Source organism: Calonectris borealis, chromosome 10 (assembly GCF_964195595.1).
Source record: "Calonectris borealis chromosome 10, bCalBor7.hap1.2, whole genome shotgun sequence".
Classification (NCBI taxonomy): Eukaryota; Metazoa; Chordata; class Aves; order Procellariiformes; family Procellariidae; genus Calonectris; species Calonectris borealis.
In genome coordinates this window covers 17,326,978-17,353,053 of record NC_134321.1, presented here as the reverse complement: position 1 = coordinate 17,353,053, position 26,076 = coordinate 17,326,978, and the positions used below count along the sequence as shown (strand labels likewise).

The 26,076-nt window shown below is 58.4% G+C and overlaps 1 protein-coding gene across 8 annotated transcripts in view; it reads right to left on the bottom strand.

Annotated features, from left to right (window-relative positions):
- Positions 1 to 224: 224 nt before the first annotated feature.
- Positions 225 to 26,076, bottom strand: part of TWF2 (twinfilin actin binding protein 2) — a 27,963-nt gene continuing 2,111 nt past the window's right edge. For 2 of the 8 annotated variants that reach the window (XM_075159131.1, XM_075159132.1), the window contains exons 2-11: positions 19,754 to 19,949; positions 16,284 to 16,361; positions 11,942 to 12,120; positions 10,463 to 10,624; positions 10,189 to 10,284; positions 9,272 to 9,376; positions 3,930 to 4,055; positions 3,690 to 3,840; positions 3,130 to 3,251; positions 225 to 2,950 (exon numbers count right to left, since the gene is read on the bottom strand). In XM_075159131.1, the coding sequence (XP_075015232.1) occupies positions 2,783 to 2,950; positions 3,130 to 3,251; positions 3,690 to 3,840; positions 3,930 to 4,055; positions 9,272 to 9,376; positions 10,189 to 10,284; positions 10,463 to 10,624; positions 11,942 to 12,120; positions 16,284 to 16,361; positions 19,754 to 19,826 (1,260 nt within the window). In that variant the 5' untranslated portion in view covers positions 19,827 to 19,949 and the 3' untranslated portion in view covers positions 225 to 2,782. Of the gene's footprint in view, positions 2,951 to 3,129; positions 3,252 to 3,689; positions 3,841 to 3,929; positions 4,056 to 9,271; positions 9,377 to 10,188; positions 10,285 to 10,462; positions 10,625 to 11,941; positions 12,121 to 16,283; positions 16,362 to 19,496; positions 19,721 to 19,753; positions 19,950 to 26,076 lie in introns of those variants that run through there. The other 6 variants (XM_075159137.1, XM_075159133.1, XM_075159134.1 and 3 more) reach the window with 4 other exon arrangements.

The window sequence follows — 26,076 nt, the reverse complement described above, 5'->3', positions numbered from 1 at the left end:
AGGATAGGATAGGATAGGATGGGGGGGACGAGAGAGGACAGGATGAGATGGGATAGAAGATGGAGGATGGGATGGGATAAGATAGGATGGGATAGGATGGGATGGGATGGGAGAGGACAGGATGGGATGGGAGGGGACAGGCTGGGATGGGATAGGTGCTCAGCTGGGGATCTGCAGCCCTTGGGCTGCTCCTGGCCATCTCCCCCACGGCCACACACAGTCGTCCTTTGGCACGGGGGGGTTCAGCCGGGGATGGCTGCGCTGGCAGGGGGACGGGGCAGTGAGGGGGGTGGATGGGAAATGGGGGACACCCCTCACTCCTCCTCAATATCTGGGCAAGTTTAAAAATTCCTGATCACAGAAGGGGAGCAGGACCCGAAGAGAAGGGTGAATGACCTTGTCAGATGACTCTGGTGGTGTCAGCGCAGGATTATCAGTATTTGTGGGCAGAGGGAGCTCCCCTGCGCCGAGGCTGCTCCATGCATAGCAGCATCTTCCCTCCTCCTCCTCCTCCTCCTCGCCAAAGGGAAACTCATTTGGGGTTGGTTCTTTATTGCATTAAACCTTTTTTTCTTTTTGTTTTGTTTTGTTTGGTTTTTTTTTATTTTGTTTTGTTTTACAGCCGGCTTCCCAAATCATCCATCTCATCCTGGGCACAGTAAAGCCAAGACGCAGGCACAGCCCTGACCTGGCGAAAACCCCGCCGGGCTCGTTGCAAGAGCTCGTTTGGGGCCCCGGCTGTCCCGGCGCAGCACACAGGGAGCCTTTCTGCTGGGAAACCTGCTCAGGACACCACAACAGTTTAAAAAAAAAGGTTATATCCAAATCACAGCCGAGGTCTGCTGGGCAAGGAAGCGGGAGGCAGCGGCTTTTGGTGGCTGCGTCACAAGCCGGGACATGCTTCCCTGCTTCTCCATCAGGACCCACTGTTGGGAAATTCAGACCCCGCAGCCCAGCTGGCATTATGAGATTTTGGCTGTTGGTCTGTTTTTGGATGCTGAAGAGCTCTGGCAGGGCGGCTGCTCACCGCCGAGGGAGGTGCGGGGTCCGGCTCCCCTCCCAGGAGCCTGAGAATTGCTGCCTTGCCCTGGGCGAGGAGTGGGAGGGATGGAGGCCCAGGATGCGGGCAGCTCCCATTGCCTTCCCAACCCTTCTCTTGGCTCAGCATCCTCCTGCTTTCCCTCCCCATCGCCACGCAGGGATTCACTCCAGCCAAGAAAACAACAGCCCCAGGCAGCGGCGGCACAGCCTTGCAAAATCATCACCAGCCATTAAAAGAAGGAAGGCTGGGCTGAGCAGGGATCCTCCCGCAGCCGGCTCTAGCCCTGGGCATCACCAGGGGTCCGGCGTTAAACCCCTGCCTGGCATTAGAGGGTTGTCCCAGAGCCCTGATTAACACGTAAATGTCCTCGGGGGTGGCGAGGGCTGGATGCGGCCACAGCGGGCAGGCTGCGATGGTTGCTGGCTCCCAGCTGGTGATGTCCAAGCAATTTGCTTTGCAGCTCCAGCACCCGCGGCTGCTAAATGCCCAAACCTGGGGACCTTCAAAGAGCAACAGACTGTTTTAAAAATACTTTATTCTTTAGAAAATACAGCGTTCAGTACAGTGTGCTCTGCTCCCCCCAGCTTCAACCCCCCCCACCCACTCCCGCTCCACCGAGGCCAAGGCAACGTCGGCACAGGCGCCGGGGCAGCAGGAAAGCGGAGGGCAGGTTTCACCGGCCCCGTTTCCATCTTCCCGGGGAGGCGGGCGGCTCTCAAGCCCTCACTGGTACCCAGCAGCAAGGCGCTCTCCCCCCCAAAACCCCCAGTGAAGCCTAATCCACAGCGCCAAGCTCGGCCCTTGGAGCTGGTGCCAGCCCTTGGTGGCTGGGGACGTCCCCACGCAAGGATTTGGGGTAGCCCATGTGATTTTTAAGACATGGGGCTGCCCCAGACCAGAGAGTCAGCGACAAACCAGGGGGGTGGCAGTGGGGGCTGGGGCACGTGGAGAGGGGGGACCAAGGCTCGGTTCCCATCCTAAACAGCGATGGGGCTGAGTCAGGGCTGTAACAGCTCCCTCCGAGGGGAAAAGCCTTATTGGGGGGGTTCAAAAAGGGGATGCAAACATCGCCCAAAGGCAGGGTGACCTTTCTCCTGGACGAGCTCAGCAGTGGGGGGGGACCTTCCGCCTCCCGCGGGCCAGCTCCCCTCAGGGACAAACTCCTGCCAGCAAAGCCCACCCTGCGGGGAGGGATCCTGCCCACCACCCCTCGGAGGGGGTGCAGGATCGCTCCGGGCCTGGGGCAGAGGGGCCGTGCACACCGAGAGCGGGACAGGGGAGCAAAATCTGGGGGCTGGGGGGAGCAGGGAAAGAAGCATTTTCTCTTTTCAAACAGGAACCCCCAACACCATCCCCTTCCCTTTGCATAGAGCAGCTTGCAGGCGAGTGCGTCCTTCAGACACCCAGGGGACACCGAGAGCAGCGGCTGTCACCCCGGGGGGGACAGGAGCAAGGCCGGGGGACACGACCCTGCTGCTCCCGTCCTCCGCGGGCAGCCCTGGGGCTTGCACAAGGACACAGAGAAAAGAAACACCGATAACCCCGAACCCTCCCCATCGCTCTGCCCCCAGGAGCAACAAGCCATCCTGATGTTTAAAAAAAAAGGAATGAAATAGGAAAAAGAAGGGGAAAAAAAAAAAAAAGTAGGCTGAGATGGAGGGAAAGATCCCCAGGTCAGCAGAGAGGAAGCCGGGAAGCACTGCGGGGATGCTGTCCGTTCACCGCCCGGTCCTGCGGGATCTAACTGTCCTCGCCGTTCTCGCCCGGGCCCTTGATCAGCCGCTTCTGTCCCCGTTTGCCCACGGGCCCCTTGGGCTTGGCGAAGGCCTGCTTGAAGGCATGCTGCTTGGGGTGCACCTCCTCGTAGAGGAACTCTGCCGTCAGCTCGGCTCCGTCGTCGATCTCGATCTGCGTCCAGGAGCGGCAAGTGGGGGTTAGCAGCTCCTTGGGGTCTTGACACCCACCATTGGGGCACCCAACTCCCCCCTGAGCACACCGGCAGGGCTGGACCAAGGCTGCGGCACAGTCCCTTGCAGATGCCCGGCACGGGTCCCTGCTCCATCACCTCTCGGTGGGCTCGCACTTACCTTCTTGGCTATCTCCAGGCAAAACTCCTGCTCCACGGTGTCCAGCAACCGGCTCTTGCAGCTGGAGTAGAGCATGCGCTCCTTGATGCTGCATTTGTACCCGGGCATGGAGTAGATAAAGACTGCGAGAAGAGAGTAGGGCTTGCGGCACTGCCCGGGCTCATGGCCAGGGAGCACCTGGCAGCCACAGCCCACCCTGGTCATGGCTCTTCCAGCCCTGAGAGTCCCAGTCTACTCAGCGACAGAAGGTGAGCCATCCCATCCACCACCCCTCCCCAAACCTCTCCTGGTACGCCTGCAACGCAACGGCCACCAAACCGCCCGCACAAATCCTCTGCAACAGCACCCAGAGAGCCCCGCACCGCGCGTGGCAGCTTCTTTCGGCACCAAAGGGCTTGCCAGCACCCACCACGGAAGAACGGCAAGTGGGAACCGACTCAAGGTCCCCTGCCACACCATCTCATCCCCATCCCTGCTTGGTCCCCATGTGAGTGATGGTCCAGGGAGAGCGGGGACCAGCGTGGGCTCTCACCAGCCATCCCCAGTGCCGGGGCACTCACCGACAGACTCCAGGTAGTCTCCCTCGTGCGAGTGCTTGTAGAGGAAGAAATGGTAGCGAGCTGAGTCCTGGGGGATCCTCTTGGGCAGCTCGGCGATCTCCGTGGGACTCGTGTGCACCAGGTCGATGGTCTCCCGCTCCAGATCCAGCTTCTGACGGACAGAGGGGATGGGGGAGCGGACAGGAGTGAGAAGCGGCAGCAAGGGGCAGGGGCAGTGGGGGAGCCGCGCGAGGGACCCACCAGCTGGATGTAGTTGATTTTCTTCTGCTTGAGCGCCTGGATGGCTTGCTGAGCATCCATCTGCAGGGGGAAGGCCAGGCCCTGCAGGGTCTGGTGCTTGCTCTCCACGCTGATCTCCGTCTTCACCTGGGGATGGAGACCACCCCGAGTGTCAGGGCAGAGACCGGCAAAGGGTGGGGAAGGGAGAGAAAGGAAAACCGGCCAGTGCCATGGCAAAAGGCTTCTCATCCAAGGAGCCACCTGACACCTGGCTCACGGGGACCGTGGCATTAAACCACTGAGAAGTCAGCCAGGCTCAGGGCGCAAGGCTTGTCACCGTACTGCCGCGCCGGGAGACCACCCGGCCCCAGCCCTGCACCCCCCCGCCCCCCGCATCACTCCCAGCCAAGACCATCTCAAAACCAATGTTTCCCAGCAAGACCCTGGCAGGGATGCTGTGACCAACGCTGGCACGTGTCCATCTCCGATCATCTCCCACCACAACCTGCGGGTGATGGGGGAAGCCCCGAAATCACAGCGTTCAGCTGCACGGGTCCCCGTCGGTGGGGAAGGCAAGTCCCCCTCGGTGGGTTTAACTGCAGCAGAAGGCAGCCCCTGCGATGCTGGAGCTGGGGAATCGGAGATCCACAGCTCCGAAAGATCCCGGTTTTCCCCACAACCCCTGCAAGGCAGAGGCTGCTGCCCACGCTCCGAGCAAACCCCCTACTCCAGGAGACTGAACCCCACTTCAAAGAGGCACGAGAGGTTGTGGAGACATCACACCACCCCGGGCGCCTCCACCCCGAGCAGAGCCGCAGCGGGGGTGTCCCTGACCGGGACCGCAGGGTGCCGGGAGCTGGCAGCGGGGAAGGGGGGGGCAGGACGCGGCAGGCGCGGCATACCTCCTCGGGACCGGGGTACTCTACCAGCGATGGGCAGCAGCAACAGCCCCCCACCATCTGCCACAGAATACAGGGAGACGGCGTCACCCCGACAGCGGAGGAGCCCATCCCACCTCCAGACCCCCCCACCCGCCCCCGGATACCCGGATAAAGAGTCCGGCAATGCTAACCCAGGTGCTCTGCAGCGAGCGTGGGTCCCTTTCCTTTGGCATCGGTTTGGGGGATTTTGGATAAAGACAATCCAGCCTTTTTTTTTTTTTTTTCCTTCTTTTCCCTCCCCCTGATAGAGAAAAGGAAGAAAAATCGAGGCATGCCAAGAGAAACACAGGAGTTTTAAGCTCACATCTCAAAAAACGGCTGGGCAGTGCCAAAGCGGATCTCGTTACAAGGCTGCGCTTCGTTACAGCAGCCCCGTGGGGTACCCACACCCCGGGAGGTGATGGACCCGGGGTGCCCGGAGCAGAGCATGCAGAAAAACACTGCCAGGAGAAGGAAAACCGGGCATCAAGCAGGCAGAGCAGCCTACCATCTCGGTGCTCGAGTCCTGGGAACAGGAATCCTGCGAGCGTGGGGAGAGGAGACACACCGTCAACGGCACCCCGCGTGGGGATGGAAGGGGGGGGTCTTGTGTGAAACGAGAAGGGAAGGGGGACACACGGACATGCCGGGAGGATGGAGGCGTACCATCTCTCTGCTGGAGGCCAGGGAAGGCAGGTCCTGGCGGCACGGGCAAGGAGAGCGGCAAAAAACGACACGGGAGACATCAGCGCTGGGGAGGAGCAGGAGGGAGAGCCCCGTCCCCGAGCCCTGGCAGCCCCACATGCGACGTCTCCACCGAGGTCCCTGCACAGAGCCCGTCCCTGCCCCACCTCCTGCCGGCTCCCCAGCCAGGGTGGCCCCAACCCAGGGTCTGGAGGAGTTCCAGCAGTCGCAGCAATAGATTTTGGGCTGTCCCCCACCAAACGGCGTATACTAAAGGTTTGGGGGGGAAAAAAATGCCCAAGCCTCTATCCAAGCCAAGCATCCTGGAGGATGAAGAGGGTGTGAATGTGCAGCTCTAGGGAAATAATTGCTCAAGGGTCGTCCAGTGCCGAGTGGGCAAGAGGGCTGGCTGACCTCCAAGCTCTGCTGTCCCACCGTCCCCCGGCGTGCCGTGCCACCAGCAAGGGCCCGAGGGCAAGCGCGCAGGGGTTCAGAGGACGCACACAAGCTCACCTGGTCCTACCCTGCGCAGAGGTGTGGCGGGAGGACATTACCACTGCCAACACCTCCAGATCCTCACCTTTCTTCCCCGTAAACGCAAGGAGGCTGGGAGGGTTATAGCGGGACCGGAGAGAGCTAAAGCTGCGACACGAAGCACGCTGAAGTCCAGAAAATCCCAAGAGGTGGAAAGTTGTCCTAGCAACGTCGACTCCCCCATATACCTCTGTATTTTCTACTCCTTCCCTTTTCAAAAACATTAAAAACAGGCTCACTGAAAACTCCCCAGGACACAGCCCGGGAGCCACGCTCGGGATGGCCGAGCATGTGCCGCATCCCGTCCCCCCAGCCCCAGCCTTGCGGGGGGTTATTTTATCTCCTTTTCTTTAGGTTAGTTTTTTCCCCCCTCTTTCCTCGTTGCTGGCACAGTGCTGCCCTTGGCTAACGAGCATTTCTTTGTCTCATGGTGAAACCGTTGGTGGGGGGTTCTGGCAAAGCCTCTGCCCACCCAGACGCTGTGCGGCAGCTACGAACGACACCCCCTTACACCCTGCAATGGCACGGAGACCTTTAGCTCCCCTTAATTCTTCTGCCTCATCCCCCAGCTCCACAGCTGCCTTCCTCTCCCCCGTGGCCCCACGACGCGTTACGCCTGGCTCCCCTCCGTGTTTCTGAGCCTGCGATGCTTCTAGAAAGACGTCCCACTCGTGGGTGTGAAGGTAGCTCAAATCCCAAATTCAAAGCCATTTCTTAGCCCACGGTCTGCTGACAACTTCCAGCTCAGTAAAGCTGGCAACGCATTTTCCAGCTATTTTTTTTATATATATATATATATATATGTATATATAAAGCAAATGGCAAATTTTTGTGAGCTCCCACTCAGCTATCAAGAAGGGGGGTAGCTCACGACATCGCCTCTGTCCATGCAGTCCCCAAACCCCAGGGGAAGCCTGGCTCGTGCACCTAAAACCTGCTTTACCAAAGGACGGGCAGCCCGCCGGGGGACGCGCAAACCTGAGGCCTTCCTATCCCGCTGTAAAAGGCCGCTGTGCCGGCCCTGAAGTCGCTGCCATGCAGCCATCGCCTCCCCCCTCCTGCTTTGCTGCTGCCCTTCCCCTCCCACCCCTTCTCTGCACCCGTCTGGTGGTCGAGGAGGATCCCAGGGAGCTTCTGCCAGCCCAGAACTGCAGCCACCTTCGGGGTGAAGACTGCAAACCTGGTCGGCATCTCGGAGGGTCGTGCATCAACAGCACCGGAGAGGAGAGCGGCACCACCAGCAGCAGCTCCAGGCGAGGGGCACAGCAAAGCACTTGTGAGCTGGTGGCTTTTGAAGAAACAATGTCCCTTGCGTCAATTCCAAAATCCTAACGGGTTGGTTGAACCCAGGGGGACGCGCAGGGTCCTGAGCTGCTAGTGGGGGCATGGGCAGATACGCAGAAGCGCTGAGGTCGGGGCTTGCCCAGGGGCTGCTTCCCGGGTCGCTGCCAGCCCTGACTGCTCGCTCCCACGCGCTGGATCTGCTCCCCCAAATGAAACTGCCACGTGCACGTGTGTGCAAGGAGCCCGCAGCCTGGGCACAGCGTGCACCCACGTGCAAGGACCCTGTGAGCCTGCAGGCAACGTGCAAGGCTGGAGGCATCGCTGTACTGAGCATAAAGCAGAGGCTTTGCGTGGCTCCAGAAACTCGCTGGAAGTTGCATTTACTGTAGAGTCGTGAGTTTTCCCCGCCCCGAGAGAGCGAGCGTGGCACCGAGCACCCGAGCCGTAGCTCCCACCACCTCCTGCTCCGTGCCTGCGGCTGAGCGGGCGCAGCCCCCACATCAACACGGCAACTTCAGCACACCCAGCGCTCGGCCGCTTCCCACCTTTAAATCCACAGGCAAAAATATATCAATTTTCCTCGCTTTCTAAATGCCGGTGACCACTCCCTGTGGCCCCAGCGGACACAGGGGACAGCGTACCTTTAAAATAACCCCCAACCAAACCAAACAGCAGCAGCACCTTCACCCAGGTGCCGGGTCTCGCAAAGGCGAGGGTGGGAAGCAGAGCGCTGCAGATCAACTGGAAAACAAGCAGCATGAGCACCACTTCATCCTGCAAGACACAGCCCGAAAAAAACCCCCAAAAATACTTAATCTTGCAGCACTGGCCAGCCAAGACCATGGCACAGGAACCCAAAGGTGCCAAACAAGCCACAGAGCCACCATGAGCATCCATGTCTCTCTTCTCCGTGTGGGCATCACCTCGGACCCTCCTGCACAAACGCTGCTCAGCTCCCCCAGGCTGGGAGCTGGGATAACCATGCCGAGACCCACGCGGTGCAGACCACCCCTTGGTGGCATCTCCCCTCAACTCCGCCACCCCCAGACCTGCTTCTGGCAGGTGGAAACCTCCTGCCTCATTTTCGCCATTAATTAATGCCATCAGGTTGATTGGCTTCGCATCTCCCAGGCATGTCCTGATCCATCTGTGAGCCCCACAGCCCCACCACAGGCGGAAGAGAGAGGGATGCTCCTCTAGAGAGGAAGGCTTCCCACGGCGTCCAAGTGAAATCCCCCCACCCCAAAAAAAATACCGGGTGGTCTTCCCACCCAGCGAGCCGATCCCTTCCCTGCCTCGGTGTTTCACAGCACCACGGAGGCTGGCACGACTGCCGCGAGAGGCCGGCGGGGAGACGATGGCGTTACAGCCTTGTCTGCCTCCAACCCTACCCCATGCTACTTCCACATCCTCTTCCAGCACAGAAGCCCCCAAATTTAGGCTAAGACCTCTATTTCTTGGGAGAGCATTCCTGATATTTATAGCCATAGAGGAAGAGTATGGGAAAGGACGCTGGCGCAGCCCAAAGAGAAGCCTGAATTCTTCCTGCCTCCCCCCCCAATTCAGACTCAGCTCTGGCTTTTGCCCCGATACCTAGAGGTTAGAGACTGCTGCCTGCTTTCGGCCACAAACCGTCTTCTGACTGAAAATTACAGCGAGCGAAACGGAGCCCTGAGCTCATGTCCTAGCAAGGAGAAAAAAAAAAAAAAATAGTCTGTAAATTCCTCTTTACGCCACCAACTTGACCGTGAGGATGCTCGGTCCACCTCGGCAAGGGCAGGAACGGGTTAAACTGCAGAGGTACAAGAGAGCGCAGTAAAAATAAGCCATCCCTTTTAGCTGGGTGCTCGGATGCTCGCTCCCACGCCTCCAGCAGCAAACACATCCCTGCATCCCCCGAGGGTCTCGGGCTCCCGCTCCCCCGGACCGGCGGACACCCACCTCGTTGATGCGGATCTGCTGGAGCTCCTGCTCGGCTGCGGTCAGCGGGGCCGGGGCGGAGCAGGAGGACACGTGCTTTTGGTAACCGCTCAGGGAGACGTCCTCCTGCAGAGGGACGGGGACGGGGACAAGCGTCAGGGGTGGTTATGGCAGCAGGGCTGGATGCACCCCCAGCCTTGAGGCTGCGTCTGCGCAACTCAGCAGGTCTTGGTGTCTCCTCACCAGGAGCACCAACCCGAGCAGCGCTCTTAGATGCCTCCATGCAAATCCCATGCTTGATTTTTAACAGTCCCCACAACTGCCCGTGCCCGTTCAGACCACCCTGCCTCTCCCCGGACACCCGTGGGTGCGGCAGCACGGCTCATCCGGCTGATTAACAGAGCTCATGAGAACGAAAGTGGGATGGAAAGACAGAGACCACGGCCCGGGAGCAGCAGAGAGGGGCACCGGAGCAGGAGGGCAGCAGTGGGGGTGGTCACCAGAAGCCCCAGAGCGGGGCTGATGCCCGGGAGGCCCTGGCCGTGCAGCTCCCCCTGCAAAAAGCCCATGGAAGAGAAGGAGAAACCTCCCACCAAGCGCTGCCGGGGAAGCGCAGCTGGATAACCCCGGCATGGCAGCAGCTCTCGCTGCTGGAGTGACACTGCCACCGCCTGGCGCTTCTCTTCCCGCTCAGAGTAAAGCTCTGGATGTCTTCTGAGCCTTCCTCCCCCCCTTCCACGGTCTCCATCACAAAGTGACTGCAGCCGCGTGGGCACAAGAAAGCAGCGGCAGCCACCCAGGAGACTAAAGCAGCGTGGGGACAAACCTCCATGCTGTCCCCCCACCAAACACCAGCGTCCCACGTCCCGCTCGGCTTCGGCTTGGCTCCCAAAGCTCAGGGTTGAAGCCAAAAGGCTGCCCAGGAACCACCACCGTACCTTCACCGTTCCAAACATCTCGTCCTTTATGTGCCCCCCGCCAAACTCCTTCTTCACCGTCGCTCTGGTGGCGGCGTACAGCATCTTCAGCCGGACCTGCGGGGAGAGAGGTGGCAAGCGCGGTCAGAGGGGGGACCCTGCACGGCGGGACCGGAGAGCAGCACCTCCCCACAAGCGCTGCCTGATGCTCGCGGCCACCATCCACCACTGGCTCCGCCAACCTCAGCCCTCGCTGGGAGCCACCACCCGGTTTCTACCCAGGCCGATTTCTAACCGCCGCATCTCCGGGAGGGAGCAGCCAGGGAAACCCATCAGCGCAGTTCCAGGACCGCCGGCGCACGCTCCAGCCTCGCCAAGCCCTGCCCGCGCTCTGCCGGTTTATTCTGTGCTTTGCTTTCCCATCCCTGAGCTCCAGCGCATCATTTCTCACCCGCACCTGGGGAAGAGGAGGTGCAAATACCGCCGGAGTCACCTAAAAGGGAGTTTTGCCTTTCGGCACTTCTTTTGCATCGTTCTGCTGCAAAACGCAGGGAAGAGCTTTTGCAAGTGCTCCTTGGCACCCCGCTCTTTTGCAATAAGACCCTCCGCAGTTTGTTGAGAGATATAGATAAAAAATATCAATTATTATTCTATATTATTATACATATACACGTATATGTACATACACACACACATATAAAATTACATATATATATTTTATTATTTTATTATAATTGTATATATGTGTGCGTCTGTATACATATATGTGTATATATATAATAATATATATTTGTAAGATACACCTCAACAAACTGCGGAGGGTCTTTTTTATATATGCGTGTTATAATATATAACATAATATATAATAATAACAAATATTTGTTATACATATAACAAACATATATATTTTTCATATATATGACACGTGCATGTATTAATATGGCAGTAAATCTATATAGCATATAGATTATATAAAATATATAACATATATATATGGGTGTGGGGGTGTATGTGTATATATATGTGTGTGTGTGTAATGTATATATGTGTGTGTGTGTTATATATATATATATATATGAGACAAGCACACGTGACAACACGGCAGTAAATCTCGGTCCCACTGAAAGCCCGTTACGGAGATGCGGCATTTCCCAACCGTCCCCCTGAAACCCTCTAGACTACCACCCCATCCAACGGCCCTTTCGCGCCCGCTCTCCGACGCCGCCTCCGACCCCACCAGCCAGCCCAGCAGGGGTCAATGCCGGCCCGGCGGCACGCGGCTCCGAGGGAACCGGCCTCCCCGGCCCTTTTTAGGGCTGATTTTGGAGCCTGGCCCGGAGGCGGGCCAGCAGCCGCTCTGCGCCAGCCCTCGCCCGGGGCAGGGCCAGGCTGGACGCTCGGCCAGGCGGGTCGGTGCCAGCGCCGGCTCTTCCCAGCCGTGTTTTTGGCCAGAGCCACGGTGGGACGTCTCCACCCCGGCCCTGTGGCCTGTACCGCTCCCCCCTCTACATCCCAGTCCCTCCACCTCCTCGCGCAGCGCTGCAGGGGACAGAGACACCGTCCCAGTGTATCTTTACTGTGCCTTAAAAAATTCCCCCATCCCCAAAGCGGTCTCCTCTTCTTAACCCGGGCGCAGTGATGGAGGGTGTGAACGCTCCTCCTCAGCCCCAGCGCAAAGTCCACTTGGCCAGCATCTCCTCCACCCTCCACCTCCACCTCCCAGAGCACGTCCGTGTCCCCACGCCGGGGTGTCACAGCCCGGCCCGGTGCTCACCGGGGAGCTGTCGGGGGACCAGGAGATGAAGAGCCACTCGTAGCCCTGGGCGTTCTGGCTGTCCAGGCGGTACAGCACGTAGCATGGCTGCTGCTCGTCCAGCAAGGGCAGCACGAAGGCATCGTAGTCGGCGTCCCAGCGCCGGGACAGCTCTTTGTGAGCTCCCAGCACAAGCTGTTCTGGAAGGAGAAGACGGAAAAGGTGTTAGATGAAGGCAAGGCTCACCTTGTAGGACCACAAGGCGGCTTGTCTAAGGGCTTGCTGCAGCCTCAGCACCAACAACGATGCCACCTGCAAAAAACCAAACGACGATCTCAAGCCACGTGCAGGAGTGCACACCCCCGGGGTGACCCCCCAGGAGATGCCATCGGGGCTGCGGCTGCTGGTTTTCTGTCAGCATCCCACGGCCTCCTGTCAACCACCTCCTCCCCTCCTGTGCTCCTCTCTGGTGACCATCCGTAGCCTCCTTCCGCTCTGCTCCCTCCAGCCTCGTAGTCCCCAACCATCCCTCCTTGCTCATGGGGGAACGCGAGACCTCCTCCGACCCACCTGGACAAGCTCCAGGGCACTAGAACACCTCACCAGGGACAGGAGGAACCTCCTAGATTTGGGATGCTAAGAAAACTAAAGGTCCCATAGCAAAAGCCAGGATGCTGAGCCAAAGCTGCTCTCATCGGATTCCCCATAACCTCAGATGGGTCAAAATCAGAGCTAATACTCAAAGCCCGTGTCTGCGGGGACCAGAGGTGTCCCAGCGACCCCAGCCTGGCTGGGGACCACACTGCCAGGAGAGCCCCAGCCTCTGGAAGCGACCTACATATTTCACACACGTGGTAGCGTCTCAAGTATCTGGAGGGTATTTTTTTCAGCTGCTACGCAAGCGGTGGTGGGGCTGGAGCCCCGCGAGCCGGGCAGCGCTCGGCTGGGATTTAAACACTGGTGCAGGCACCTTATGAACATGAAAACCCGCCCTGTGAAGGTCAAATCAAGCTTTGGGATGGCTGGATGGAAAAGAGACAGCGCTGCAGATGATCAGCGTAGGTTGCTGGAAAACAGCCTGTATTTTTATTCCATTTTTAGATGCAGAAAGGTCTGGGGGGAGATGTCAGGACTCGGAACAAGATGTAGGAAAATCTGGAGATGCCAAAGCAAAACGAGTTGGGGCCTTGGACAGTTGCCACTCGAGGGGATGCTCAGCCTGGCACGTGCCCTGCCTGGACCTCTGCCCATGCCCCGCTGCCCATCGGGAGGCGGGGAGCCCCTTGGCTGGGGCACAGCCCTCTCCCTCCCAACCCAACCAGCTCAGCAGCTCCAAATCCCGTGGCAGGAAAGCTTTTAAGAAAAATAGCTGAGGAATAAAGGGTTTGGGATGAATTACTCTCAATCCCGTTCCCACCCGAGCAGGGCATTCCCCCACCGACAGCAGCACAGCCCGTCCCTGCCCAATGCCGCCCTGACACGGCATCCGCCATCGCACGCTGAACCCGTAATTATTTGCACAGGAGGGGCACGTGCTGCTGGTACAGTAACAAGGACAGCAGGGAAAAAAGGTGCTGAAAATACTTTACCTTCAGCAAAACTGCCTCTCTGGAGAAAGAGAAGCATAAAAACCTCAATGCACCCCTACAATACACATAAAAAAGCCCTGCAAAAGGATTTGTGCATCACAAAGACCTGGGATCCCAAAGGGATGCAAGGGATTTCACCCCGCCAAACCCACTGACAGCTCGTGGGTGTCTCCGTCTGCCAAACATCCCGACACCTCACGCATGAGGCAATCGGTGCCGAGTCACTCCAGGCTACTCCCGGGCTGCGCCCAAGCTGGACCCCGGCCGTGGTGCCGCGAGCCGGCAGCCTCCAGCTTGTTCCCTGGAGGAGCCGCTTGTCCCCCTGCCCCCCGTCAGGCTCCTCGCAGCTCAGCTCAACCCGCTCAGGGCCAAATCTTCCTCCCCGGAAAGCATCAGGAAAGGGAAACGCGGAGCAGCCGCCCTTCAGCAAAGCATCATGGTCAGCGCCGGCTATTTCAGGCTCCGTTTCTGCAGGGTGCTGCTGCTGGAAAAAGCGCGGCTGGGAGCATTTCTGGCCCTCGAGGTGCCCCAGCACTCAGCCGCAGGCAGCTGCCTTGCTCCGAAATGCCCGTACAAGGCAGCCCTGCCTGCAGCTCTGGCGGGCGCTGGGAGTCTGCAAAGCTCAGTGCACAACATCACCTACGTGCAAAGAAACCCAACAGGGAAGTCCACAAAGCCAACCTTGTCCAGAAACCCACTGACAGCGAGGAGTAGAGCATCATCTAAAAACGCGTTGGACCACAAGCTGCTCTCATGCCAGGACACCGTTGCCGAGCCTTGGTGCACAACCTGCTCCCCACCACTTCTTCTCCACCCAACCTCAGCTTCTCCCGGCAGGTCCCCAAAGGCAACATCAGCTCAAAGAGCTCCCAAAGGGTTGCTCAGCCATAGCTGCTGTCCTGGGGATGCCCGGACACAGAGCATCTGCCGTAAGGCTCCTTGCATCTTCCTCTCCTTCCACCCGCCGTTGCCTGCTCCGACATGCCCTGAGACTAATGCCCTGTAGGGCAGAAGGTCCTCTGCAAGCCATCGAGCGGGGCTGGAGGCTCCTCTTCCACGTCCCCTGTGCAGGCAGGGCAGCTGGCATATCCTCCCAAGCCGGGTCAGGACACATCCCTTCCAGGGTCAGCGTGCTTGAGTCCGTCTGTCCAGCTGTGATGTCTGCCTGGCCGCTCGTTACCACCCAAAGGTCTTTCTCTGGTGGGTAGCACCAGGCTGATGTCCTCTGTGTTACAGAAAAGAGTGGTGGCCCAGAGGGACCAAGCACCTTGTCCCAAGTCACAGAGGAGGTCCCCGAGCCAGGCTGGAGGGACCACCACCACCTTGTCCCCAGCAGACCAAGCCCTTCAGCGCAGAGATGCTCTGGTTCTCCTCCTTCCACCTCCCCAAGGGAGCCTCAGGCTCTGCCACATCTCAGAGGCTTCTGCAGACATCCAAGCTCCTCCAGAGCTGCCCATGGCTGGTCCAGGTCAGGGGAAAGGAGCCTGCAGGGTGGAGGAGCTGGACTGGGAAGCACAGAGCACTGCCGAGCAAGGTTGGTCCATAAAGCAGCTGCGGCCGACAACACATAGGACAGATAAATATATCCCATTCAGCCTGAGCAGAGATGGTGGGACATGGCTTCCATTGATGGTAAAAAGTCTCCCTTGCTGATGTCACCAGCCACAACCCAAAGCCCTAAGTCCAGGGCATCCATGACTTATCCTAACGCAAACCTGATTCCTACTTTTTAAAAGCAAAAGGAGCCAAGAGAGCAATATCATTGTCAAAGATGCTCCGAAGAAACAACAAAGATGTCACATCCCAAGACACGGGGACCTCGCCGACGACAAAGCCAACACTGCCGAACCTTGTGGTGGCCATGCTGATGCGTCCCACGCGTTTCAAGTTGCCCAACTCTTCCAGTGGGGCTTCACAGCCCCTTCGAAGGCCAGCACAGGCTCCTTACGACCACGTCCAGCTCAGCATTTGCAAGCACGGTCCTGGTGGCCCACCCAAGGGAGGTGGTGACGACAGCTTGGCAGGGTGTTAACGTCCCTGCTGCCGTGAGAAACAAGTCATTCATATGCAATTGTATGAGGCCAAGGCGATGGAAAACCTACACCACAGAGGCTCCCCGCTGGGATGTTAAATCACTGCTTTGCTCCGCTTGCTTGTTTGATAGATGTAGAGGCCACCCAAAGGCACCCTTCCATGGGGCAAACGCGGGCAGGTTGGCACCAGCCTGCAAAGCCGGCTAAAGGCAGCCCCGTGCGCAGGAGCAGGGGCTGGGACAGGATGGGTTTCAGAGCGTAGCATCCCCCGCGGGATGCAACCGGGGCCCCGTGCTGAGCCCCGCACCAAGGAGCACCCCCCTGCCCAGCCCGTCTCCTTGCCTGCCGGGGGATGCCACGTCCAAGAAGGGAGGTGCTGCGCATAGACCGTGACCACGGTCCCAGGGCACCCGCAGCAGCTTCTCGCAGGGCTCCCATAATAAAATTCGACACAGCGGCAGCAAAAGCCTCCCAGAGCTCAGCACCGATCCTGGACGCTGGCGTCGGTCCACCCGCAAAGTCGCTGCTCTCCCCCGGAGCTCCAGTAGCTGCTCACCAGCACACCCAGATTTTGGGCTTGGATTTCAGCGCCGGGCTGCCGCGTGCCAGGGAGCCCCAGCAGGATTTTCCTTGGGGTTTCCAAAAACACGAGCTGGCACCACAGTGGCAAAGAGGAAAGGAGGAGAGGCAAAACAGAGAACCGACATGGCATAAATCAAAGCACTTAAAAACGGGACTTACCGTCCTCAATGATGACCTTGATGAGCCGAACTGAACCGTTTCGGGCTTTGGCAAAAAAGTCCCTTAATTCCGTGGTGGCTGAAAGAACCAGAAACATCGTGATCAGATTTAGCAGTCAAAGCAGGCGCTGGGCTGCTCGGCGACCGGCCAGGGAGGGGAGCAACTTGGCAGGATAGAAGTTTAAAAATTAAAAAAAAAAGAAAAATCTCTGGTGCCAAAAAAACGATAATAAAAATAATAATACAAAACCCAAACAGCTGGGAGGGAAGTGCTGCGTCTCCCCGAGGCGTCAGAGTTAAATAGCAGCTGGGAGCGCATGTGATCCAGAGAACTTGATACTTGGCCTGGGTGAACATAATCACCCAAATTTAGACGATGGCTTGGCCGGTGCAGGCGAGGAGAGCTCAAGTGACAAGTTTATTTGCTTTACAGAGCGGCAGGCTTTGCATATGAGGGGTGGCTGGAAGATGTCCCGACAGGCTGTGACGTCCCGGGCTCGTGACACGCAGCGGGGATGCTGCTCCTGAGGAGGCCGGGGACCAGCACGGCTCCAAACTGGAGGCACTGGTTTGAAGCCGAGCCCCTGGAGAAGGGAAAGGCAACAGCCCCAGGATTTTGCTCCAGAGCTGACAGGGTTTTGGTTGCTGACGGCTTTTAGGAAGTGTTTTGGGGAGCCACCTTCCTCCTCATCCCCTCTCCCCCAGCACCAGGCACCGGCAAGCAGCCTTCAGCATCCTACCAGGAGGCAACAGCGGGCAGCGGACGTTGAAGGGTCGGAGGCTTAATCTGCCCACCCCAAAAGCATCACCAGTGCAGAGCTCCCCATCCCGCCCGGGACATTCTACATGCGAAGGCAACACCCAAGAGATGCAGCTTGGAGGGGCCAAGCCCCCCGACAAGGAGCATCTCCCAGCCCAGGGAGCGCCCAGCCATCTCCCAGCCCAGCTCCCCCTGAAAGCCCCTTCGACTGCGTGCCCGAGCCCCTTCCTGGATGCGGCCACGCAGCCAAGGGGGTCCTGCGAGTTCAAAGCCACAGGCAGCTCTGCGCTTGTTAGAAATACTAAAGAAACCGGCGTTGCAAAGATTAGAGACCCGGGCACACGCCCCTCTTAGTCGACGCCAGGACCCATGCTCGGAGTCGCCGTCAGCAACCCCCGCTCCCGGCGCTGTGCTGCACCACCTCCCCGTTACCGACCCCCATGCCGGGGCAGCCCGCAGCAGGAAGGGGCCCTGCTTTGGTCCCTGGAGCCTGAGAGCACCCACGGCCAAGGCACTTTGCAAAGACAGCCGTCGCTACGTCAGCTGGAAAGGTGCGGTGGCCGGAGAAGCCATCCCCTGCCGGCAGGGGCCGTATCCGTTCCCCTTCAGTCCCAGCGGCAGCGGGTACCACCCCTCGGCGCAGCCCCCCGCATCGCTGCGGGGGGACGTTAGCCATCACTCACCCAGGGACACGTGGGGCCACCGGCTCTGTCACATGCGGGTGCCCTCTGTCCCCGGGAGGCAGACCCCGGGCGGGGGCACTGCCCCCAGCTCCCCCAGCCCCCAGGGAGAAGGGGGGACAGGGGTGTCCCGGGGAGCCCCCCCGGGGAACTCCTGCTTGTGCCCCCCAAGTGATACATCTGAGATGCATCTGCCCCACCAGCTCAAAGCCTGCCCCGATCGGAGGTCCGGATGGTTTCTCCTCCCACGGGAAGGGGCACAAATGAGGAAGAGCTCCCAGGCTGGTATCCTGCAAACAGCCACGCTCCCATACAAACCCAGAGGTGCCACCCCAGCAGCACCCCGCGGGTACGGGCATGCAGACACCCCAGCAAGGGCACATCAGTCCCTAATGGCATTTTAGAGGGTTTGCTGGGGCAATCCCACCACGAGCAAACCATCCTTCTCCCTCCACCAGCATCGAGGCATGTGGCTCTCCCAGTTCCCAGTGCAGACCTTCACCCTCCCAGCGCCAGCTGGGAGCTCAGCCCACTCCCGCCATTCCCATCCAAGGCTGCTCCGATATTTTTAGCCCCTTTCCCTGTTGAGAGCGGCTCTTTCCTTCCGGCAGCATCTGTGGTTATTGCAAACGCATGAGGCGGAAGAGGAGGAGAAAAAGAGACATTTATACACCCAGGAAACCTTGTGCGGGAGACAAAAGCTCCTGATAAGCATTAAGTGTCATCAATCCCTATTGCGCTGCCACAACAGGAGAGAATAACATCGGTCTTGGATGTTTCTATAGCATCAACTTCGGGGGAGAAAGAGGAAAGCTCTGCAGCGCTAACGGGCTTGCAAATCCCTCCGGCCCGACCCCATCCTTCCCAGAGCCCAAGGACACACAGGGCTCTGGAAAATCAGGAGTCTGGGCAAATGCAACCCCCCCAGCCCACCTGGAAATGCTAGGAATGCCCGAAAGTATTGGATTGACAGCTGGGATGATTGACAGTTGAGTGATTGACAAGTGAGGCCAGGCGCTGGGACCTGTGTAGGTACAGAGGGCTTTAAGGGGACGGGGAGAAGCACAGACGCTGCCGGAGGAGCCGAGCGCACGGTGGGAAATACCACCAAGTCTGCCAAGGAGGGAGACGCTTTCCAGAGGAGACAGCGGCAGAGCTTGCAAATAACGCAGAGCGGGCTTCCGAGCTTTAATCCGGCTGAAATAATAAAAAATAAAAAAGCAATTTTCATTTAAATGAAAAAATCACCGGGGTGTCTTTGACGTCCCCTTCTGTCTCCCACGAAGCAGTGCCAGGAGTCAGCGAGGAGGGAGAGGAAGAAGCTAGCGGAGGTTTTCAACATGAGCTCAGCGACTGCTTCATTACAGCATGATTACGACTTAATTGGCAGAGCAGACTTGACAAGATGGCTTGCGTGCCTGAAATATTAATATAAAAGCCCACAGCCAGCTCTGGAAGAAAGGCAAGGAGGAGACCTTACCCTGGAGATGGAGGCGAGCGGTACCTCCGCCCCGAGGCATCTCCATGCTGGGAAGTCTCCAGGACCCAACTCAAGGGCTGAAAAACTCACGTGTGGGGAAACCACAAAAATCAGCTTCTTCTTCTGGTTCGTCTCCTTCTGCATTTGACAACAAGGCGAGGTGGGAAAGAAGATGCTGGGCACACATCAGCATGGCCAACGCACGGGGCCAGCTGCCACCATGCTTGTGTCTGGATGGAGAAGGGAGGAGCAACGCGGCAGAGGACTAGAGGGGGACCCGCGAGTCTAACTCACCCTCTAGACATGGGTTCCTGGAAAATCCTGGAACAAATAATCCACAAACGAACCCAAGATAGGCTACAGCCAGTGGAGATCTACCAAGACCAAGTTGCATGAGATCAACCTAGCTTCCTCCAGCAGAGTCACAGACCTGTGGGCTTCAAGGGTCTCGCTCAGCTTTCTAAATGTCTCCAAGTGTTGGAAGCCACCTTGGGAAACATGGTGGTGGTGAACCTCTACAGCACCGGCACAAAACTGCACGGATAACTCACTCTGGGAGGTATCAGAGGTTGGATCGAGCAAGGTCTCCTGGGGACCTGTGGTGGCTCCAGGTTTAGTCCACATTTCCACAAACACTTCTGGCAACTGCAGTAGTGCCTTCTGCAGCCGTAAGGTGGGAAGCTAGAGGAGATGCAAGCGCGCGCTGGAGAAGAATTCACCGTTCTCTCAGGAGACCGGAGAAACGGGCTGGAAAAAAAAGAAATGGGGTGAAATTCAATAGGAAGGAAAGTATCGTAACTAGGAGAAGGACCAGCTACACTGACGCAGGGCAGGGTCCAGCAGCCCCAGAGAAGAGAGGTGGGTTGCAAGCCAAGTTCGGGTTAATTGCTTCATGTTGTTGCGGGCAAAGTCATTCGTGAAGGCACGAACAAGAGCATGACCACGTTTTTTGCTGCTGACAAGGCTGCAGGCACAGCACGAACAGCATGTCCAGGCTCAGCATCATGCAAGGAGCGAGGCACAGGACGGATGGCTCCTATGCCAGAAGGCGCAGCGTGCAGGAGCAACCAAAGGAACTGGGGCTGGTTGGCCCAGAGGAGAGAAGAAAAACGATGAACAGATTGTACTGGTTTTCCAGCCAGAAACATCAGGTCCCACCTCGGCATCTGGGAAATCTCACAATGAGGGTGATCAGATCCCGCAAAGGACACCATGTCTCCAGCCCTGCCCTGAAAAACCTCCAGAAACCCTCCCACGATGCTGCTGCTTTGAGGCAGGGTGAGCTCAGTGGCATCTTGAGGAACCTTCTGGCCTTCCTACAAGGCAGCCCTGCCACCGGCCCTCCTGACAGACATGGTGGGCACAAGCACCCGTGCCTCCTCAGCCACCCTCCCATGACAGCCCAAAAATCGCCTCTAGCCACCGAGTCGTGCAGCACCAGTTCGCAGGCTGCAGAGTTGTCCCCTATTCATGAGCCACCTGCATTTAGCAGCCTACTAACAGTGTGTCCCAGGTCCCCTTGCACCACAAAACCTCCCTGCCCAGGGGCACCTGCCTCCCGTTTGGGGTGGAGGGCTGAGCAGAGCCGGCCGTCGGCACCAGGGCACCCAGGCTGGGCGGCTCGCGGCGTGGCCGGGAGGTTACAGTATGGCCAGCAGTGGCCTTCAGGTGGCCCTGACCATGCAGGCAAGCTGCCAGAGGAGAAGAGGAGCTCATGGTGGGAAGGCACGGTGGTGTCTCCCCTCTTGGCAGCACCGAGCAGGCGCGGACCAAAGCCTGAAGACCTCACGCACCTCGGGGACCAGCGGGGGGCCAGACCCCTGCACCTACTCAACGGACGTGCTGTTTGCAGCCAGAGCAGGCGCTGCCCTGCCCCGGGGTGCGGCCGGGGTCAGTTCCCCGGAGATTTCAGTGCCGGGCTCAAAGCATCGCGGTTCCCCAAGAACGCAGCGAGATGGAGCAGCGAGATGGTGCTTGCAGGCACCACCCCACCACAAAAGCCATCCCCAAAGCCGAGCCTTTTTTTGATGTTTACGGCCCCAATTAGCTAATCTGAGCAGAGCCAGGCTGTAACGAGGCTGGAGGGAGACAGAGGCACCACGCGTTGATGACAGCCGTAGCCATGGCAACGGGCCGGTCTCTCCCTGGGGATGCCAGGGTGCCAGCGCAGCCGCCTGCGCAACCCCCGGGGAAGCACCGCGGGGATGGGGATGGAGGCGACAGCCGCGCCGCCGCCCCTGCACCTTTCCCTTCTCCGTCCTCTCGCTCGCTCCTTGGGGGAGCAACAGGTTTTTGCTTATTCAACCCTTCCCAATCCCCCCGAAACACGATGACAGCGCCCAGCTCCCAGATCAATAATACATGCTCCCTGAAACAGATGCCTCTCTCAATACATCAAGCCACCTCGCCCTCCCGACGGGAAACCCGAGCCTCCGGCCATCAATCTTTCATTCCCTGGACATAATCTTCAAGTCGATGCGACTCCAAGCGGCTGCTTTCCTTTCACCATCTGGGGCGCAGCGTGCTTGGGATGCAACAGGGAAACTCAGCCAAAAATCCAGCCACAAACCTGGGCAAAACTTGTCCAAGCTCCAGGGATGCTTGGCCAGAGAGTAGTTGAGATGCTGATGGATAAAACACGGTTACACCTGCACCACCCACACAGGCAGCTCTGCCCGACTCCCGCCGAGGCGTCCAGGAAAGGGCACAACTACAACAGGCACAAAATAGCTGTCGCTGCTGCTAAAATTCCTCCTTTTCAGTCTATCCCAGTGTAACTCCGTCACGCAGCGCCCGCTCAACCCGCTCGCTGCAGAGCGCTTTTCTGCTGACGGCCGTGGCCGGCCAGTTTAAGCGCTAAGAGGATTTTATTTCTCACCACGGGGAAAAAAAAATGTCCTTGCAGGGAATCTTTTCTCTGGGAAAAAGCTACAGATGTCAGAAGAAAATAGAAGAGGGGGCGGCGGCGGAAATCTGAGCAAGAGAGGACACAACCAAAGCTTTTCTCCCAATTTTCCATGAGGCTGGGCCGTATCCTGCAGGATTTCACACGGATGACTCCTGGTCCATATCGCAAATCCCGCCCAGAGACTTTCAGCCACCCGCCTGACGCCAGCCGTTTGCTTCTCAACACCCGATTTTCCACGTCTATGCCCGGGATCCGTCTTTTCCCCCCTTTGGCACCTGGGATCAGCGTTAGTCAGCCCTTCCCTCGCCCCGGGGTAGGCAGCGCCCACCCTGCAGGCAGCGTGGGTTGGATCCAGCCGGCGACACCGCATCCCGGAGCCAAGCATGCACAGTCCTGCTTTGCCTGCAGGAGTTGCTGGTTGCTGTTCCTCTTCTCTGCCCAGTAAAGCCACCACTGGGAGCACTGGTTTGGGCATTGGGGGGGACGGGGACCCAGGGACAGACCCTGGCAGTGATCTCTCACTGCATTTAGAGCCTCCTGAGGCGTGCTTTCCAAGGGGCTTCCTCTACTCCACAATTTTAGGTGCTTAACTTCAAGGGGTTTGACATCTCAGGGTGTTTGTCTGGTCTTCCACCCAGGTCACCACTCTGGTCACCCTTGTGTGCCACCGCCTGGGACGCGGGCCATCGCCCCAAACAAGGCGTCAACCTCCAGGTTGGGTGCTGGCCCCAGAAAAGAGCTGACAAGCGGGGACCGGCTCCTCAAAACCATCCTTGCAGCAGCCCAGTGCCCTCTGTCCTCCGTGGACACTACGGGCCATGGACCAGCCATCTCTTCTCCTCCTCCTCCTCCACTGACGGCACAGTGCGATGCGTCCCCGGTTAGGGGGTTACCCCCGGCATCCCAGCTGTGAAGCCACCCCCGAATTCAGGTGGCCAGGCACCTCGGGAGCCAGCGCTGCCTCTCGGCACGGCAGGAGGAGAGGGGCCGAGGAAGCCGTGGATGGAGAGAGATTCTTCCTTCTCCGGCTTTCTTCTCACTGAAGAGCCAGGAAGCCAGCTGCTTTCGAAGGAGACCTTTGCAGACCCAGCAGCTCCCAGGTCCCCCCTTTCTGCTCCTTTTTTCCCATCTGACATTATTCCTGCCCGCAGGCATTACAGTTACGCTTCTCCTGAAGCAAACGGCTGTTCCTACCAGATGCTTTCTCAATGCAAGATCTAGACCTGGGGCAAAGCAGAGGCTCAGCCGTGGACGGGAGCAAATGTCCTTCCCCATCCCTACGTCTCGCCACCTCCCCCAGCTTTCTGGCACCAACCTCTGGTTTTTTGGTTGAAGAAACAACATGCATTTGATTTCTTTACTTTCTAGATGAAAAAAAAATCCCCTTTAAGAGGCTTTTTCTCTCTACCCAGAAGTCACGGAAGAGCATTCAGAAGCAACTGAAAGCAGATGACCTCCCACCAGCATCAAAGCCGTGGTTCAGCATCGCCTTCCTAAGGTTTTAAACTCAAACAGCGAACTCTGTCCCCATCTAACGCCGCTCAGGGCAGAACAGGGACTGCAAAAATACTCATTGAATGCTCCCAGCTGTAGTTAAAAAGCAAGTTTCCAGCCTCAAGAAGCCCACAGCAACCCTCGATAGCTTCCACCCACCTCCCCAGCCCGGCAGTCTCCATGGCAGCCCGCTTTTCTCACCAGCACCTTCGAGGGAGCTGCCACGGATACCTAAAAAAAAAAATAATTAGCCTCTTGCCTCTGCGTGAAAGGCTCAGCCCCGATTAAACACCCCGAACCTGCGGCTCTTCGCTGTCATCGCTCCCCCTCCCGGGGACCACCTGCTTCTCCCCAAAAGCTGGGATGACTCAGTAGCATCGCAGTAGGGGGCTGCTCCGGGGGCTCCCCCGTCACCAGGTCACCCCGCTCTCACACTGATCTGGCTTAGTGTCAACCAAAACCTCCTGCCAGCTTGCCCGCAACCTCCCCTAAACCAGATGGCGGGTCCAATCGTATTTCTCCCGGGAGCAGATGCTTTCCTGCAAACGGGGGAGAAATGAGAACGAAAAAACACAAAGCGATACGCACACAAAAATAACAAGGTCCCAGAATCCAGAAAGATGCGGAAAATCCCTCCTCCTCCTCAGCAAAAAACAGACCTCAGCGTCTCAGCAGACGGGATGAAGGTAGCAGCGGGATTGCTGCTCCTCATCCGATATCAAATCTGCTGTCTGCTGAGCAAAGGAATTAATTTCATCACCGTGCCAGGGTGGGGAGGACTGAAATACCCCACCCCCCCCCCGGGCTGATTCCCTCAAAGCCCGGAGCGCCCCAGTTCCGGGTCGCAGGTGTTGGAGGGGCAGATTTGCATTCAGAGAGGAAACAGCCGCTTCCCGGAAGAGGGCCCGCGCAGCGGGGATGGAGGAGCGGACCCAGAGGAGCCCCCCAGAGATGTCCAAGATGCTGGGAGAGCAAGACCACCCAACACAAGTTATTTTTCATACCCCGGGGAGGTTTTTACACCGCCCCCAGCTTGGGGATCTGCTGCCTGGGCAGAGCATTTGGGTCTATCCCCACCCTGCACCGGCTGCAGTTCCTCGGGGGAAGTCCGAGTCCCTTCCCCTTTCCAGCTGAGCGCTGCTGACGAGCACGTTACGTCCTACGGGCAACCGTAACTCGCAGCGACTCAGCGCTGGTCCCGGCAGGGTTTGCCAAGCGGTGGGCAACCAAGGCCAGCAAAGGTCGGTGCTCTTGGAGAGCAGCTCGACGGCTTCGCCAAGCCAGCGCGTCCTCCCCGGCAGCCGCGGGGGTGCCAGGCAGGACGGCGTCAGGAGCGGACGGGCACGGCAGCAAGCAACAGGCAGCAGCCTCTTGGGGCGCAGGCAGAGCGACAGGCCTTGTCTGCACCAAACCCCACGGGAGAGCTCTGCAGAGCAGGGCCGGCACAGCGGGAGTTCAGATGGGCACTGGGGTCCATTCCACTGATTTTTTTTTTTAGGGTTTGTTTTTTTTTTTTTACAGTAGAGGGAACATTCAACTAGAGCCTGAACTTCAGTTTCTCAGCTTAAACTAGAAGCAACGAATCTGAACTCAAATGTTGTCAGCTATCAGCACTCCTAGGCAAAGCAGGAGAAACATCTAAGCACCATCACTGACCGCTTCGCAACTACAGCTCCTCCAGGAGCATCTGAGAGGGAAGGATGCTCTCAACCAAGCGCTCAAGCAACAAGGATGCTCGTGCCATGAAGGAATGGCAGCCACAAATTCAACACTCTCGCGCAAAGGTGCTGGCGTGAGGAAGGGAGTTGCGAGGCCAACGTCCCAGCTCCCCTCCCGGGGCACACAGCGGTGCTGGATTTGCGCCCAACTGGTGCGGACCAGGGCTTCAGAGACAGCTGCTCTCACATCCCTGCTCGCATATTGATTTGGTTACATAAATTATGCAGCACCTCTACTCCTGATTAATATTGTTAATTGAGTTGGTCGGTGGGGAGCAGGAGGGAAATACCGTGAGGACACACAGTCACGCACCAAACGCACCCATAAACGTAAAAGCCGTCATCTCAGGGCACTGGCCGGGTCCTGTAGGGAGTGAGCAGAGAGAGAGCGGGGAGCTTCCCCCCAAATACAACAGCAGTGGTCAGGCAGGAATTTATTCAGGCTCTCTGCAATCCCCCTGGGAGGAGGCGCAGTGCTCGGGGCCGAGCATCACCGCAGGAGGGGAGATGTGGCCGGGGCTGATGTCGGGCTGCGGCGAAGCAGATCTGCGTGGATTATGGTGCTGCCGCAGCAGAAGGCGTCTTTACGAGCGGTGCCACGGGAGTTTATGGAGCATCAGCCCAGACAAAGGATGCAGGAGGGCCCCTCACCGGCAGCATCCTCGGAGCCAGACCCCCTCCTTCGCCTCCTAAGAGCGCCCAAATGCTCTCAGCCTCGCTCAGCGCCCCCTCCCCCCGGCTACTCGCAGGAAAA